Source organism: Equus asinus, chromosome 4 (assembly GCF_041296235.1).
Source record: "Equus asinus isolate D_3611 breed Donkey chromosome 4, EquAss-T2T_v2, whole genome shotgun sequence".
In the NCBI taxonomy this organism is placed as follows: domain Eukaryota; kingdom Metazoa; phylum Chordata; class Mammalia; order Perissodactyla; family Equidae; genus Equus; species Equus asinus.
Window position 1 is genome coordinate 109,179,468 of NC_091793.1, and position 18,464 is coordinate 109,197,931.

The following is an 18,464-nucleotide window of genomic DNA, read 5'->3' on the forward strand; positions in this document are numbered from 1 at the left end:
GGATATGTGTGATTTAGTCATTGCACAACTCAAACCTTGGAACAGATTGACCACCGTCACCCTCTTTTCTTGTACATTGATTTTTTTTTAAAAAAAAAGATTTTTCCTTTTTCTCCCAAAGACCCCCGTGCATAGTTGTATATTCTAATTGTGGGTCCTCCTAGTTGTGGCATGTGAGACGCCGCCACAGCACGACTTGATGAGCAGTGCCATGTCTGCGCCCAGGATCTGAACCGGCAAAACACCAGGCCACCGAAGCAGAGTGTGGGAACCTAACCACTCAGCCCTAGGGCTGGCCCTTGTATATTGATTTTTGTGCAGTGCTTGCATTTTACCCCAGCAACTGCTGAAAATCCAGGTTTACAAAGATAGCATGTCATCAAAAGGAAGGGCACATTTAATACATTGAACTGAACTAATCTTGAACTAGTAATACCTGTGATGTCATAGATGTCAAACATTGTGTTTCCCTCCAAAGTTTCTACACATCCTACCAGCTATTAGCCCTTTGTGAGTTCACGACAGTCCCACAGAACACCTTGGCACACGATTTTGAAGTCAGTATCTATAGTGTTCTTTTTACTAATCAGCTACATTACTCCTTTAAAGCAGGGTGAGTGGGTTGGTTGGTTGGTTTAACCTAGGATTCATAAACCCCAAAATAGTAATTCAGAGTGATGGCTTGCTTACCAAATCATCGATGCCATTTTTAAAAAGTATAGGTGGCCAGCCTCATCCCAGATACACTTAATGAAAATCTTGGATATGGGTGAGAGTACTATCCTGGGTCACTTATGAGGGGATGTTGTGGAAGTCCTGAAATTATATACAGAATATAGTGTGTGTGTGTGTGTGTGTGTGTGTACACCTTACTGCTGAAGGAGCTATATGTTTTTTCATTCTCAGAGAGGATCATGACATCAAAAATTTTTGCTATAAGACTTTGTCCCTGAGAGCGAAACCTATACCCAGCATTCCCATTTGTAGGAACCTATCTCAAAGGTACAGTGATGAAATGCCACTGGTTGAATAAACTGGTACATACATGCAGCAGAATACTATGCCAGTTGGAAAAGGAAAGAGGATCTTCAGATACTCCTGTGAAAAAAATGATGCTTCTGTATGATTCTGCTCAATGCAGTATCTAGAGTGGTCAAATTCACAGAAACAGAAGGTAGAATGGGAGGTCCAGGAGTTGAAGGGAGGGGGAAGTGGAGCGTTGTTTAATGGGCATAGAGTTTGAGTTTTACAAGATGACAAAATTCTGGAGATTGGCTGCACAACAATATGAATATACTAACTGTACACTTAGAAATGGCTAAGATGGTAAAATTTATGTTGTGCATTTTCTACCACAATAAAAAATTTTTTAATTAAAGGAGCAGGGGAATACAATTCATAAAAAGCCACTGAACCTATGTATCAAGTTGGTCGCAAAACCACAGGTAGAAGAATTATTTCAAGTGACTTTAATACATGGTAATTTGCACACGTCTAGTGAGATACACTACAAAATAAACCACAAAGAAGTCATAAACTGTATTCAGTAGTATGTTAGTAATAATATTGGTAGGGTTATTTGAAACTAAATATTGAAGGATAAACCAAATAAGTACATAAATTTATGCTGAAGAGAAAAGAAATACCTCCAATGGAATATTAGTCGCCTGTAAAAAGGAATGAAGTACTGATGATGGTACAAAATGGATGAACCTTGAAACTACACTCAACGAAACAGGCCAGGCACAAAAGGCTACAGTATAATTCTATTCATATGAAATATCCAAAACAGGCAAATCCATAGAGACAAAGCAGCTTAGTGGTTTGCCAGGCGCTATGCAGAGGGGGAACGGGGAGTGACTGCTTAATAGGTGCAAGGTTCCCATTTGGAGCATTGAGAAAGTTCTGGAACTAGATAATGGCAATGGTTGCACAATATTATGAATATACTTAATGCCACTGAATATTTTTAAATGGCTAAAATGATACATTTTATGTTGTATATGTATTTTATCAAAATAAAAGGAATATGAATTAATTAACCTTGGGTGGTGAAAAATCAATTAGATCAGACATAATTGTACTCAGATGAAGAGCAGCTTTATTATCAAATTATAAGCATATAATTGACTACATTTGTAGTTCATATTTGCTACAACTTAGCATAATATTAGCTACAGCTTAGTCTTCTCAATCTTAAAAATAAACTTTTTTCTACCATGTAAAACCTAGCCTTTTCTTAGACTTTTGGAAATTATTATATTTTGATCCCTGAGAGTTATAAAAAGGGAGCTGGACTCCAGTGGTATCATTTGCCTGATAGCTGGGTCTTACTCCACCTCTGTCCACAAAAACTGGTCCACGGCCACCTCCAGGTCCTTCCTGTGCAGCTTTTACAAGAGGAGACAGATATTTATTTGTTGATTCAGACTCAAGTTCAATTACTTCTCTGGCATAATCCTGAAATTCTTTCTCCTTTTCAGCCACAAGAGCTTCAGTAAGTCTGCAATACTCTAATTCAGCTTGTTTTGCTTGCTTTGCGTTAAACTTATTTTTGGCCTATTTGGGACAGAAAGAAAATACAATTTCATACTGGTAAACAGGATCAATTTTCTAAATATATGTAGCATTTGAAGTTGTAGATATAATTTTCTAACTCATTGATATTTGACAAATTCTGACTTAACAAATATATACTATAATTTATTTCAGAAACTCTCCCATGCTTCTCACAATAGTATCGTGCTCAAAATGTGGTTCAATGAGACTTACCTTAATAGCCTATGTGATGATACATCTTCAAACAAACAATACAGCAAAATAATTGAAAGCATGAAGTTTAGATAAAAATCAAATAGCCGAGTTTAGAATCTCATTTCTACCATTTATGAGATGTATACTTCAGCAGGTGTGGAACACACACCAATCACTGCAGCCTCTCATTCATTCTTCTGAAGGAACTCACTCAAACGCACTGCTCTACATCAGCCCAATAACGCATGTGACCTAGCCACAAAGATTGCATCGGCAATGACTATCTGAGCTAAGGCAAACCAATTACATTCTCTGTTCTCCAAGAATTTGAAGTTGGAACGAGTGACATTTATCTATGTAGGTTGATCAGGAGCTGGGTGGAATAAGTAATCTACCAAAAGCCGATTTACCAATAATTCATAAAATTTTTTTCTTTTAACTTTATATTTACAAAAGCCTTGTTCTCTTACCTGTATATATGAGGTAATTTTAATGTCTTTTTAAAGATTTCTATGAAGTTTTGGTTGACAACTTTTCATTTCATAAACCTTGCCCACAGTATTGGTTAACTGGCAAACAAGGCAAATACACTGAGGAACCCTAGGGAGCCAGGCTTTAAAAAAGTAAAAGTGAGCAGAGACATTAGAGGCTTCCTATTGTGGTGAAGATGATTTCATAGCTTGAGCCCAGGGAAAGGAATTCTCTATTAAAACAAAAAGTAGGGGCCGGCCCAGTGGTTAAGTTCACGCACTCTGCTTCAGTGGCCTGGGGTTCACAGGTTCGGATCCCAGGCACGGACCTATACAACATTCATCAAGCCATGCTGTGGCGTCATCCCACATATAAAACAGAGGAAGACTGGCACAGATGTTAGCTCAGGGCAAATCTTCCTCAGAAAAAAAAAAAAATTAAAGCACAATTGACACTAAAGAAGGATAAATATTTGTGCAAAAGACAAATACAGTAAGGGAACTTCAATAAAGATAAAAACAGAAACTAACTCTGCATTTTTAATATATTTTATTGTGTCATAACCATAATGACCATCTGATCTTATTCAACGAAGGGAACTGCTTGGGAAACAGAAAAACAGCATGAACTCTATATTAAATATTTATTGCTAAACTAAGCATAAATATTTAGGAATAATTACCATTTGCTGAATATTGGTGTCTTGAACTTCTCGCTGTTCTTTATCAGCCTTGCGTTTTTTCTCCTTTTCATGCTCGAAGAAAATCTGATCTGCTTTCATCATAGCCAGCAAATGTTCTTTAGCCTCTATTTTGCTTTGTCTTTTTTCTTCTTCTTTATCTTTCATCTAGATGTTAAAAGGCAAAGGAAAAAATTAAAACCATTTTTAGCAACCAGTGCTCTCCAATGAGACATGGAGTTAGAAGGCTCCAGGCAGGTCAGCCAGGAGCAATGCAAGGGCATAAAAGTGTATGCACCTGGGCTGATTCCCATGTGGTCAGCTTACTTTGGTTTTGTTCTGTTTCCCGAATATCAGGAAACACACAATGAAAACTTAAGTAGAGTGATACTGGTTTAAAAAAGAAAATACAGGAACAGAAAAGCAAGGGCTTCTCAAGATAGGGAAATATTTGTAGGTAAAAAATTAATTGCTGCAATGTTTATAAATTATCTAATTTAAATGTTATGACAGTCATGTAGGAGATAAATTCTGAAGGATTAAGAAATACAGAAATGCAATAGGGTAATTTTTACTTGGTTCGTCTTAAAAACATTCAAATGAAAAGTATATTCAATGAATAACAATTTTTGCATTTCAGATGGTTCTGAAACAGAAGAGATTATCACTTTGCATCTATAAATACCTTATTTGTAATTGATTGTCATGTCATCTTCTGTTAGAAAGTAAACATAGTTTGATTTCAAGAATACAGGAAGATAATTCATACATTGTTTTTCAAATCTGTGCTAGTTTTTTGTCAGAGAGGCAGAGTGGAAAGGGCTTAAATTTGTTTTTTTATTTTTACTTTCATAATTGAATTGCTTACCACAAGAGTTCTATATTCTGCAATTGCTTTTAATTCTGCTTTGTTTTTTTCATATTTTTCCCTTTCTCTTTTTTCCCATTCAGCCTCAGCTTCTGCAATATCTCTAGCAATAATCAAATCTTCATTGTCAAGTTTCTCTTTCATTAGTTCACTCAGGAAGTTATTTATTCTTTCTCTCCGTTCCTCCATTAGCCTATAACAAAATAACCACTACTCATCAAATCTTTATGAATAGATTTGTTATGGAGCCAATGTAATTTAAATCGTCAGATATTTTATAATCTTTTACAAGTCTAAAAGGAGCCCCATTGCTCCTTCTATATAGTTACTGTTTTAAGTGGAAATTATTTTTTAACACTTTTTATACTTTATTTTTAGAATGAAACATACTCTAAAAATCCAAAGGGAGTAATGCATATACTATGATCTTCTGTGTGTGTGTGTGTGTATGTGTGTAGGAAATAAAGTGCTAAAATTCTCCAAAATGAAAAATATTTTAAAATACTTTATCAGACTACCTTACTTACTCTAACATTGGAAGCTTAGGGTATAAACTAAACCAAAGGCCTTTCTTTAAATAAAACCTGAAAGTATCTAGTAATTTTATCAAGATCCTCAGTAAATCCATTCTTTTACTATACTGTCTGCAATTTATTCATAGCACTTTATTGACTTCATCTGTTTATATGAAGATAAATAACTCTCCCTTTACACTGTGAGATTCCTGAGTCAGAGACAGGGTAAGTCCTCTCTAGTTCAGGGCCAAGCACTGTGCTTGGAACATCATCAACAATAACTATTTATTGTTAAAGGAATGGGGCATTTTCATTTAGGAAACTGAGAAAAAAGTACTTTTAAATTTAGTTGTGACAAATTCACTAATTTATTCAGTGAATTAGCAAAGCAACATGGGAGAAACAATGAAAAGGACACAGTGCATGCCCCAAGGAAATGACAATCTAAAGTGGAGAAAAGACATTTATGCAAATAACTACACAAGGCAAAGGGTAATAAATGCCACGCAAAAGCTAGAAAGTGATAAGGGCAAATGAGAAAAAAAGGACGGCTTCCTGGAAAAGGTGATACTTCATCTAGGCTTTCAAAAACAGTATTTTAAACACTTTTATTGATTGCCTACTATACGCCAGGCACTACTCCAGGTGCTGGGGACATAACAGTAAACAGACACAGTAAAAATCTCTGCCCTCATGGAGCTTTCATTATGGCTGAGGTAGAGGGACGGTAAACAAAATAAATAATGAAAATCATGCTATATCATGCAAGGAGGAAAAAGAAAGCAGTTAAAGAGCTGAGTGCTGTGGAGGGTGCGGTGGTCATTTTAAACAGGGCAGTCAGCGAAGGCCTCAACGAGAAGGCAGTATTTGTGTAACGATATGAAAGAGTTAAGGGATGTAAGCATTCCCCAGAGAGGGTACAGCAGAAGTCCAGTGTGAGTGACAAAGAGGGAAAGGAGAGAAGAGGAGTGAGGTCTGAGAGACGAGGCGGGGGTCGGCGGGGAATCTGGACGGGTGCAGAGACTTACGGGCTGTAGGAAGATTCTAAGTGTGATGCAAAGCCCTCAGAGGACTGTGCCCAGAACAGAGAGGAACACAGTCCAGACAGAAACACGACGTACTGCACTGGCCTCCTACTCTGCTCCCTCACTCCATCCAAAACCGCTCACTCAAGTACGCCACGACCTACAAATCTGACGGACGCTTCATTTTGAAAAAGCTCATTTAATCCCTCTATTGATCTAACACTGATGACTGCTCTCTTCTTACTGAAATTCTTCTGTGCTGTTTCTCTCATTTTTCTCATCTCTGGAAACTATTCTTTGGTCTTTGCATTACCTTCTTGCTGCATCTGACCCTTAAATATGGACTTCCCTAGGGACTGTGCCACCTGCATCTCTTACCTACTCACCAGAGGTGAGCTTACCTGCGTCCACAGTTCCAACTACCGCTTATATATCAACGGCTCACAAAGCCATCTCCAGCTCACATCCCTCTTCAGAGCAGAGATTTCCAGTGTTGAAAACCATCTACCAGAGAGACGTCCTCAGTATTCCAAGAGAACCCCAACTCACATGCCCCAAACCGAAATGTCACCAAACACCCTAGTCATATATAAAATGAGACCTTTATTCCTAAAGACTACTCTCATATCACAACTTCTGATTTATCATAAATTTCAGATAGTATTTTATTAGGTAAATTATTTTAAAAGCTCACCTGTGTGTTTCAGCTTCTTTTTCTTTCCCCATTTGTGCAAGACGCTTTTTTGCTTTGATAAATTTTCTAATCTTTTCATCTTCCTCCTCTTGCTGCTGCCGTTCTACAGCTTTGATGATATTTTTATCATTCATATGTTCCTTGGTGGAAGAAAACTGTGTATTATCCTATCACAAAGAAAAATCTTTCCGGCCAGCCCCGATGGCCTAGCAGTTCAAGTTCAGCAGGTTCCACGTGGGCGGCCGGGGTCTGGTTCCTGGGCGTGGAGCCACACCACTGGTCTGTCAGTAGCCATGCTGTGGCAGTGGCTCACATGGAAGGACTTACAACCAGAATATACAACTATGTACTGGGGCTTTGAGGAGGGAAAAAAGGAGAGAGAGGAAGATTGGCAACAGATGTTAGCTCAGGGCAAAACCTTCCAACCCAAAAAAAAGGAATCTTGCAGGGTCACTGCTTATTTAAAAAAAAAAAAAATCCTTCAACGTACAAATATCTAAGAAGAATCTGTCAAATAGTACAGCTGCTGACTCAGTTAATTCTCTCTTGGAAATTTATCACAAAGAGATAATCAGAGATGTGCATTAAGTTTTAAGTACCATGTACTTCATCTCAAAGCTATTTGTAAGAGCAAAAACTTGTAAACAACCTCTAAATAATTCAATAATGGAAAAACGGTTAGAAATATTATACTCTCAATGACATGAGAAGATACAAATAACATAATTGGTAACGGGGGGGGGAAGCAGGCTCTAAAATACTACATTGCATATTTCAGTTTTGCAAATATATGTAAGTACAAGTTTACAATGTTTATATAACTGGAGAAATGTATCAAATGTTAACAGTAGTTATCTCTGGGACATGGGATAGGTGACTTTTACACCTAATGCTTTTCTTTAAGAAAATATGTCTTAATGTATTTCTTTTCAAATATCTCATTTTCTTTAAAAATAATTAAAATAATAATTCTATAGTCAGAAAAAAATACATTAAATATATACAATTTTCATTTAGTGTTTGAATAGTTAATATAGTCACATGGTACACAAACTGAAAATATTTAAAAGATACACAGTGTAAAGTGTCCTTCCTACCACATCCACTATCTATCTGCCTATTCCTAACTCCCCCCACCAGACCCAATCACTGGGAAACTAGTTTCTTGTCCAGACTTTCTTTTTGCATATACACAAGAAAACACACAGATGTATACTCTAACAAAACTTTTTAAAATAGGTCATTATTTTTTTTAAACAAAAAATAAAAATCTGTTCATATCAGCATTCATTCCATGACCCAACCCGAGTTAGCCATCATAAAAATAGGTGCCTTTGAACACAATAGCCTGGATATTTAGCTATATTAGTGTACTCTGTTACTATAAGTAGAAACCAATTCAAGGCAAAAATTATTAGATGCAATATTAAATTTCCAATATATTTACAACTCAGGGTCTATTATGTGTCTAATATTCTTAAGTACTCTTCTGGGTTTTTTTTTTTTTTAAAGATTTTATTTTTTCCTTTTTCTCCCCAAAGTCCCCCGGTACATAGTTGTATATTCTTCGTTGTGGGTCCTTCTAGTTGTGGCATGTGGGATGCTGCCTCAGCGTGGTTTGATGAGCAGTGCCATGTCCGCGCCCAGGATTCGAACCAACGAAACACCGGGCCCCCTGCAGCGGAGCGCGCGAACTTAACCACTCGGCCACGGGGCCAGCCCCAGTACTCTTCTGTTTGATAGGCTATTACTTTTAAAAGCCTGTATTCTGGTTAGGAGATACATTAATCAACCTGAAAAGCTAAGGAAAATACCAACTGTTAAAAGTGATTGTTCTGAATAATTTCTTAAAAGTTTTATTTTGCTCTTTTGTCCCTAAGTTTATTGTAATGTTCATACAGATTTTTTTATAATAGGAAAAGTATAGAGTTAACTAACACAAAGTTAATTCTCATTTTTAAAACTTGAAAGCCTCAGGTCAAGGTCACATAGCTGGTCAGTGGTGGAGTTAGCATTCAAAACAAGGTCTGGCCCATTCAAAGTGACTTGCAGAGAGCAAAATGCTGCATCCATGAACCAAGACAAAGATTTTATTCAAAAGGAACAAGAAGATCACAAGTAAAACTCTTAGAAATTAAAAGTTTGATGGCTAAAATTAAAAATTCAGGGCCAGCCCCAGTGGCCCAGTGGGTAAGTTCAGCGTGCTCGGTGTCAGTGGCCTGGGTTCAGTTCCCAGGTGCAGACCTATACCACTCTGTTAGCGGCCATGCTGAGCTGACAGCCCACATACTAAAAACAGAGGAAGACTGTATGGATGTTAGCTCAGGGTGAATCTTCCTCAGAAAAAAAACAAAAATTCAATAGAAGGCTTAGAAGACAAAGTTGAGGCTAACTCTCAAAATCAAACAAACCCAAAAATGGCAGGAACAATTAATTACCTCCCTCAGATTCTTTCTTCTCTTCAGCATTAATAGCAGGACCCAGATTTTGTTCAGAATGGCAATATGCTGACCTAAAAGACTATATTTTCAAGCTTTCTTTTCAGCTAGGTGTGACTAAATTATAACCAATAAGATTTAATGGAAATTGTTAAGTGGGCCTTCTGGAAAAGTTCTTTAAAAATAGAACAGACACAGCACTAGTTTTGTCCTTCATTCTTTCTCTCTTCTTGCTGCCTGGAATGTGGACATGAGGGTGGGAGTTCCAGCAGCCATTCCGGGCCATGAGGCAACCTCGAGGACAGAAGCCGTTTATGTTCCAAGAAAAGCAAAGCAAAGAAAAGGGAAGCTGTCTCAGTCCGTGTTGATTCCGGAGGTTACCACATCAGCCTTGGAAGGACTACTTCTGCACATCACACAAAATTTTAATTTGTTTAAGGTACTAGTATTTTCCGCTTCCTGTTATATGCTTTTGAGCCTTCTCCTAACTAATAAAATGAGAAAAGGTTTTTTTAAATTAGAGCATCAATTCAGAAAGTCCAATATCTACCAGAGGAGTTCTAGAACAGAAGAGAGAAAATGGAAAGGGACAAAATTATACAAGAAATAAAACAAGAGAAGTTTCCAGGATGAAAGGAATACGCATTTCCAGACTGAAAGTATCACTGAGTGCTCAGCAAAATGAACGAGAAACACCTCTACCAGGGTAGGTCACCATGCGACTGTGGAGCTGCAGAGAGAGACAATAAATGGCATCATACTTCCACAGCAACCGTCTTGGAAGCTAGATGATTATGAAACTATGAATACAAAATTCTGAATTCTCAACCCAGAATTCTATATCTACTCAAACTATAAAGCAAGGATGGCTTTAGACGATAACCTTTTCAGACAAGAACTCAAAAATTTTACCTTTTGTGTATCCTCTCTTAGGAAGCTACTCGAAGATGTATTTCAGCGAGATGAAGGAGTAAACCAAGAAAGAGGAACGCATGAGATTCAGGAAATAGGAACTGTGACCCAGCAAAGTGGCACGGGGAAGTCCTAGGAGGACAGTGGAGCAGCAGGCCTAGAGAGCAAGCCATCCAGAAGGAAGAGAGGGATGGAGGACTCCAAGGAAACCAATAACACAGATCATTTACTATTACTATCAATATACGCTTGACAGAACTTATGGAACACACAGAAAAACTGAGGGATATGGTCATCAGAGCAAACGAAAACAAAGAATTATTTTAATCACAGAAAAACATGTATGCAAGCAAAGAAATAGGATCATAGTATATTATTTGGCTCTTTAGAGAACAAAACTTATATAATCATAATAATGATTGAACTAAAATTGTGACATCATTATTTGGAGGAGAGGGGAGGGTGGGCAGGGGAAAGTATTGAAAAAGAGCTAAATTCTCAACTACCAGGGCAGAAGAGACAGAAAATGTCTAAAATTAACAAATCAAGATACGTATCTTTAGAACTTAATATACATTTTTAAAATACATAGATTACTTAGAATATAACTTTATACCTGAAGAAACAGCTAAAAGAACTTGGAACTGGTTGCCTCCGAAAAGCAGAAGGGGGAGGCAAGGAGCCGCTGCTCCTCTTTTAAACCTTTCGGTGTTGTTTGATGTTTTAACTCTGTGCATTTATTACTTAAGGAAAAAACTAACTTTGAAGAAAAGAATGTAAAAAATTACAAAATAAAATAAATTGCAACAGCCATAAAATAACTACTACCATTTACTGAGTGCATATCAACACTGTAGCAGACACTGAATATATATCACCCCATTCATCCTTCACAACAACTCTCATTTCAAGGATAAGAAAATAAATTCATCAGGACAAAATTCTCATTCTCTTCTCTTTCTTGTTCATGCGTGAAAGCACATCCACATAAAACCATAGCAAATATAGCTCCCTCAAAAGTATACTTAGAAACTCAACTTAATAGCAACTAGTATTCTACTCCACTGTTATTTATAAAAAATATATCAAAAGTTAGGCATTGGACTTAGTACAGTTTTTGAAAAGATGTATTTTCAACTTACAAAAAACAGTCTCCTGCTCTCATTTCTCTCTTCTTTTTTCTTTTCTAGTTTTTTTCTCATTTCTATTTCATACAATAAATTCTGTCGCTTTATTTCCTCAGCATCCTTTTCCTCATGTCTTCTCCTTCTTTCTTCTTCCTCTTCATGTTCCTTTATTCTAAAGCAGAAATAATTATAATTGAGAGCAAAGCAGAAAAATAGATTCTATTTTAAAGAAATGAATTAGATTCTAACCTGGGATGATTTGAAGGTGTAAGGGAGAACGTGTGGATTTCTTTGGGGACAAGAAGAGATACATAAAGAGCAGTGATTAAAACCAAATCCAATCTGGGTTAGCCCAGAATTGTCAATATTTTCCTCTCTTTGAAATCTGTTTCACTCCTCACCAAAATTAAGTCCCACATTAGATTCAAATGTTCCTTTCCTTTAGAAAAGAACCAGTTAACTGAGTGACAGTGTGGTGGAATGGTGACATCATTTCACAGGGAAGTCCCTCATCCCTGGTGCTTCTCAGCACTAGACGAGATCCTACCTCAGAATGGGTCTAGCCCTCAGGAGATGAGGTCTGCTGGAAGGAGAGGAACAAAGGTTTCCTGGCCACAGTGGTTGTCATTCTTCCTCCAGCCAACATTGATTAGCTATTCATGCCTTCTGAGCAGTAAGCCACCACATGCTGGTTCTCCCACAGGGCTCACGTGCGAGTTCCTGAGATCCCTGAGCAGAGTTCTGATCTGGGAGATTTAGCTCCAGCTTTACCTCTTCAATCATACCACCCCACCCCGAGCCCTACCCTGTGGCCAACCCCAACAGCATCCCCACCAGGAGCTTCCACTATCAGTAGTCTACTGCAGACTCTGAGTGCCCTCAGCAGGCAGTCAACCCTCTTCATACCGGCAAGACAGCTCAAGCCCAAGATGTCTGCTTACAGCCAATTAACAAGGGTGCGGGCTGCTTCACTGCCACTCTCTATCTGCTGTCTCTAATTTTTTTCCTTCCTGAACAGGCAGGCACACGGTAGACCAACAACTCACTTAAAAAGACAAAAAGACTAAGGAATAAACCTGTCTTTCACATGCACTCAATCAAAAACAATTTTTTTCTTGGAGTCTCCTCACTCAGCTTCAGGGAGGGGGAAGTTCCCTCCCCTGTGCTGTGGAGGACTATAGAGTGAAGCGAGCCCGTAAGGTCATTTCGGTGTTACTAAGCCAGTTCAGGGCAGGAGGTTCCTAGCTGATTCATTCGTCCAGAGTAAGCAGCTTTCGAGTCACAGTCACTCTCTTTAGGAAGAGTTAAGAAAAAAGTCACTGTCAGCCACAGCTAAACCAGGTATATGACTGCCCTAAAAATACGAGGTTTCCACATTTTTATTTATTTGGTTGGTTGTTTAGTTTGTCAGAACTATTTAATACTTCACCAATCTCTTAGAAGCAAATTCATAAGTCAATAATCAAGATTTAAAGGACATTATAAAAAGAAATGCATCCAATTTTGAGAAAGGAAGTTTCTGAAGTTTTAAAATTCCTACTTTAAGGGAAAACAACAAGATATAAAAAATTTGCAATTTTAACATTCCTTAGTGAATCTGGACGTCACCAACAATATACCTATCCATGTATTGGATAATTTATTGCTTTAGCAAAAAAACCTTCCCTATTCTGAGAGTGAATAAGAACAAAAACGTCTCTAGTCTCAGTGAAGAAGTAATATCGTCAGTGATTTATAACTATTAAATAAAATTTAATTACCTGTCAAGCAATACTTTTACCTTAGTTTGGGTAGACTACTCAACTCTCTGCCACTAATTTGGCTTAATACAAAGTTAACATATTGAAGGAAATCTGAAATCCTCTAGTTCCAAGAAGAAATACATAAGATTCATATCTTTACTTCCAACACCCACGTCCACAATGGACATCAATAATCAATGCATGGGACCGGCCCTGTGGTGTAGTGGTTAAGTCCACACTCTGCTTTGGTGGTCTGGGTTCACGGGTTCAGATCCCAGGTGTGGACCGACACACTGCTCATCAAGCCATGCTGTGGCGGTGTCCCACATACAAAATAGAGGAAGACTGGCTCAGATGTTAGCTCAGGGCTAATCTTCCTCAAGCAAAAAAAAAGAAGAGGAAGACTGGCAACAGATGTTAGCTCAGGGTGAATATTCCTCACAAAAAAAAAATTAAAAAATAAATTAAAATAATCAACACAAAACTCTTTCCTGCCATGTCTTGTTCCTTTTCAACGCAATGAACCTGGGCAGCCTTTGCCAAGCCATCAGAGGAGAATTTGTCATGAAACCTCTTTACTATCCCTGATTCATATTCTGAAGTTCCCAAATCTGTATTTATCTAGCCCAGATCTGACTTGAGCTTATATAGCTGTATAGTCCTCCTATAAAAGCAGGAGGGACCCTTACCCAAAAGTTGATTTAGGCGACACTCCACACACCAAGAGAATTTGAGAGAAAGTATTACTCACACAAGGGACTCCCAGAAGAGCTGTGTAGGCACAAGTGGTCTGGACTCACTTGGGCAAAGAAGAAGGAACGGGTTTGGGCTGTTAATGTGACTAAGGGGTGGCACTGGGGAAAAGTTCCTGTGCATAGGAGATTTAAGTTTCCTGCTGGCACCAGCGGTGGAGGCAAGGCAAGCCCAGGGGACTTCTTATCAACCTGTGCAAATGCTTGGCCAAAGGGAAAGGGAAGGAGAGGCCTAAAATGAAGTCAGCAGTCAAACATCAAAAATGAAGTCTGACTCTTTATTACAACAGGCACACTTGATTCTTGTAGAGACAACCCACTAGGCATCACCACCTGACGATTATATTACATAAGCATCTTACACTCATTATGTCTAAAACCAAATTTATCATCCTCCTCTTCTAAATGGATCCCTTTGGTCTCTTGTCCTTATTTTGGTGGAAAGTACCACCTTCTTTTCAGTTGCCTTACACTAGAGACTTAAGAATCATACTTAATTCTTCTGTAATCTTTAGACTTCTCATTCATTTACTTAACAACTATTTATTGATTTCTACTATAATAGTGAAACAGACAAACATGGTTCCTACGCTCCAAAAGCTTACATTTCAGTGGAAAAGATAGGCAAAAACAAACAAAAACAAGAAAATAGGCAAATAATGTAATTACAAATCCAGGTAAGTGTTATAAATAAAATAAGAGACCAAGAAAAAGAATAACAATTGAGTTATTTACTTCACATAACTTTGGATAGAGCTGTTCCCTAAGACAAGGAAGATCTCTGAGCTGGTGAGAAGCCCACAGATGAAGATGGGAGGGTAAAATTCCAGACAGAAGAAAAAGCATGTGAGAAGGCCCTGAGGCAAGCAAGGATTTGACAGGTGCTTAAGGAGTGGAAGATCAGTGTGACAGAGGTACAATAACTAATGGGAAGGAGTGGTCGGAAAGAAGGTTGATAAGTAGATGAGGCCAGATCACACAAGGCCTTGCAGGAGATGGTCAAGTTCCCATTGTATTTTAAATGCATGGAAAGCCATTGAAATGTTTTAGGTAGGAAAATATATCAATTTTCATTTTAATAAAATCTCTCTGTATGATGAAAGGAGAAGGGATTAGGATGAGAGAATAAGAGGCCAGTTAAGAGGTTGATGCTATAGTCCATGGGGTGTGAGGGTGGCCTGGACTAAGACGACAGCAGTAAATTCAAGGTTCGTTTTGGAGAAAAAATGAACATGAATTACTAATAGATTTGATGTAGGAAATAAAGGAAAATGAGGAATCAGGGTGGATTCCCAGGTGTCTGTTTTGAACAACTGAGAGAATAAGGATGCCACTAGAAAGACCACTGTGGAGGTGGAGACTCAATAATTCAGTGCTAGACATTTTAAATTTGAGATATCTATGGGCCATCCAAGTGGAGATGTCTTGGAGGCAGTTAGATATGTGAAGCTGGGACTCAAGGGAGAGGTCTGGACTAGTTACAAATTTGGAGGTTATCAGATTTGGGATGGCTTTTAAATCAATCAGCATGAATGAGATTACTTAAACCTTCTCTCTTCATAATTTTTCCTAGATGATCTTATCCAGGGAAAGTGATACACACTATCCTATGATGATTTTTCCCTTTTTTTGGAAGCTGATGAGATTACTAGTAACTAAGTAAGCTGTTCTTAAGCAAGGTCTATAGGCCCCTTCCTAGAGAAGGACTTACCTACCAATAGAAGGAAACAGAATTATACACTGTCTATAGATACTGCTAAGTTTCCTTTCAATAATTATGTTTAAGGTTCTTGGTCAAAATCGCTCTATTTGGGAATTCTTGTGTCACTAGGGTCAGTCCCTTATTTGCCCCATCCTCACCGAGCCCACTGGGATGAGAATTATAGGCAGACTCTTATAAAGCTCAAAGCCCAAGAATGGAATAGGCTGCCCAAGTCTGCAGCCTAGAGATTTTTGTAAAAGTGTGTGAAAAATCTCACTGTCAGGCACGGGGCCAGCAGCTGTACAGTGTGTTTTAGTTATTTACTGCTAAGTAATTAATCACCCCAGAATTTAGTGGCTTAAAACAATAAACATTTATCACCTCACACCATTTCTGAGATTCAGGAATCCAGCAGTGGCTTAGCTGGGTGGTTCTCAAGAAGCTGCAGTCAAGATTAGATGACAAGATTAGTTGGAACTATAGGCATCTGAAGGCTTGACTGAGGCTGGAGAACCCATTTTCACATATCTGTTGGGAGGAGGCCTCAACTCACTGCCACATGGACCTCTCCATAGAGCTGCTTGAGTGTCCTTACAAAACGGCAGTTAGCTTCGCCATGAATGAGCAATCCAAGAGAGGTAGCAAGGAGGAAGCCACAATGCCTTTTATATGCTAATCTCAGGATGTCACAGACCATCACTTCTCTCATTCTATCCACTGGAAATGAGTTACTACATATAGCCCACACCCAACAGGGGGAAGGAATTAGGCTCCACCCTCTGAAGGGAGGAGTATCAAAGAATGTGTGGACATATTTCAAACCACCATCAGGTGATACTTGGGTAGCACTTGGTAATACAATTAATAGGGCATGCAATAGTCTTGCCTCTTGGTCCTGCAATTTCCAATTCTTTGTGATTAAAAAAATTAAAATATGGTCTTTTCTCAAAGAGGAGAATCATTTCCAATTTTGGCGGACCTTAAGACACATGGCCTACATGGCACACCATGATCTGGCCCTTGCCTGTATCTCCAGTCTCATCTTTAACATTGCCCTCTTAGTCCTCTATACTACAGCCATCTTGACTACTTGTAGTTACCCAAATCCACCAGACTTTATCTAACCTCTGAGTCTTCACCCATGTTATTTCCTCTGCTTAAAATATCTCTACACTCCCACTCTTTGCATGTCTTATTTCTACACATTCTTCAGAATTAAGTGTGAGAGCTGATCTCTTCTGAAAAGCTTTCTCAAGACTGGATCAGATGCCCATTTTATATGCTTCCACACACCCTGTACGGATATTTGCCAAAATATTTACCATCATATTCTAATTATTCGTTCCACATCTATAGCCTCCTCCCCAGACTGTGATGTTCTTAAGGAAAAAGACTGTATTGTATTCATCTTTGTATTCTCAATGAGCAGAACAGTGGCTGGCAAATGGAGATTGTTCAATAAACGTTAGTAACAATGAGTGGATGATTGAATGAATAAATAGCTTATCTTAAAATTTTGTCCCTAATAAACTCTTATTATTCAAGAAATGGGGGGAAAAACCCTCTCCTTTTTTCTTTTCTACTACATGGTCCTCTATTTCCACTCAGGTCAATGTTAGTGGCACTATTCTAGCTCTATTGTTGGCTTAGGAAGCTTTTTATGCGCTCGTCACCATTCCTAACAGCATTTTAAACTAACATGCATTCTAAGTTGTACAAAACTGACACATGAATCAACGTTCAACAGAACACAAACTGGTGATAATTTTGTAAATTCATATACTTAAAATAATTTACAATAACAGATTTACATTTTCCTTCGTTGTCTTCAATTACAGAATTGAATGTTTCTTAGTTAATTTAAGACGTAGGACTTCTAGAACCAAATTGGCAACCCAAGCTCACATGTCAAACACCGCCCCATCCTAATTCCCTAGATGCAACCAATGGAACAGGGGAAATTGTATAGTACTACTGGAAACCAAAGCAAGGTCTTACCCACATACCTGAATTTTCAATAGATTCCGGGGAAAAACAGGGCAGGTGAGAGTGCAGTGAGGATAAGTAATACTTGGCCACCATCCACAAAGACGGAGCCCACTCTGAAGAGTAAGTAAAGGAATTCATGCTGACCTCAGAGCCTGATGAACATCTCCTACACTGGACTGAAGAGAAGTCAAAGAAACAACTAAAACAAATCCTAAACCTGCCTGAACCTCTGAACTGCTGCCAAAGCCCACATGGAAAGGGAATCCTGTGGCCCAAACACAGCCTACATGCAAAGGCTATAGGTGGGCGGAGAGCATGGAAGGTGTTAGCACTTGCCAGGTAGCTTGCTGAAGATCAGGCTACCTGTAATTATCTCTGAGCTGCAACAGCCAATATAAGAAGAGAGACTTCTCAAAAGTGACTCACTGGTCAAATATTTGCCTCCCTCTGCCAACAGCTCTGTCCCTCACTTGCACAAACCCTTGGATCTCTACACTGCCAAAGAAAAAAACCACAAGAAATTCAAAAGTTTCCCTTCTCTTTTTACTAAGGGTTAAAAGAACTGAAGAACACATGATTTGGCAACATATGTATCCTGAGAATTGATGTCTATGTCACTTAGACATTTGTGATTTTGAGAAATAAACATATATACAAAAACCAAAACCATAATAATGAAAAGAGACAGATTTGAGTACATAAAAATGAATGTCTTCTAAATACTGAAAACCATTCAGAAAAGATGACAAAAATCTGCAATATCTAAATAATTATAATATTCAACATATATTAAAAC

The 18,464-nt window shown here is 38.2% G+C and overlaps 1 protein-coding gene across 2 annotated transcripts in view; it reads right to left on the bottom strand.

Annotated features, from left to right (window-relative positions):
* Positions 1 to 1,329: 1,329 nt before the first annotated feature.
* The window catches only part of CFAP210 (cilia and flagella associated protein 210), a 41,364-nt gene continuing 24,229 nt past the window's right edge, over positions 1,330 to 18,464 (bottom strand). Inside the window, exons 5-9 of one of the 2 annotated variants that reach the window (XM_070508070.1) lie at positions 11,499 to 11,655; positions 7,007 to 7,146; positions 4,773 to 4,965; positions 3,908 to 4,072; positions 1,330 to 2,559 (exon numbers count right to left, since the gene is read on the bottom strand). In XM_070508070.1, the coding sequence (XP_070364171.1) occupies positions 2,215 to 2,559; positions 3,908 to 4,072; positions 4,773 to 4,965; positions 7,007 to 7,146; positions 11,499 to 11,655 (1,000 nt within the window). In that variant the 3' untranslated portion in view covers positions 1,330 to 2,214. The remainder of the gene's footprint in view (positions 2,560 to 3,907; positions 4,073 to 4,772; positions 4,966 to 7,006; positions 7,147 to 11,498; positions 11,656 to 18,464) is intronic. The other variant, XM_014860679.3, reaches the window with a different exon arrangement.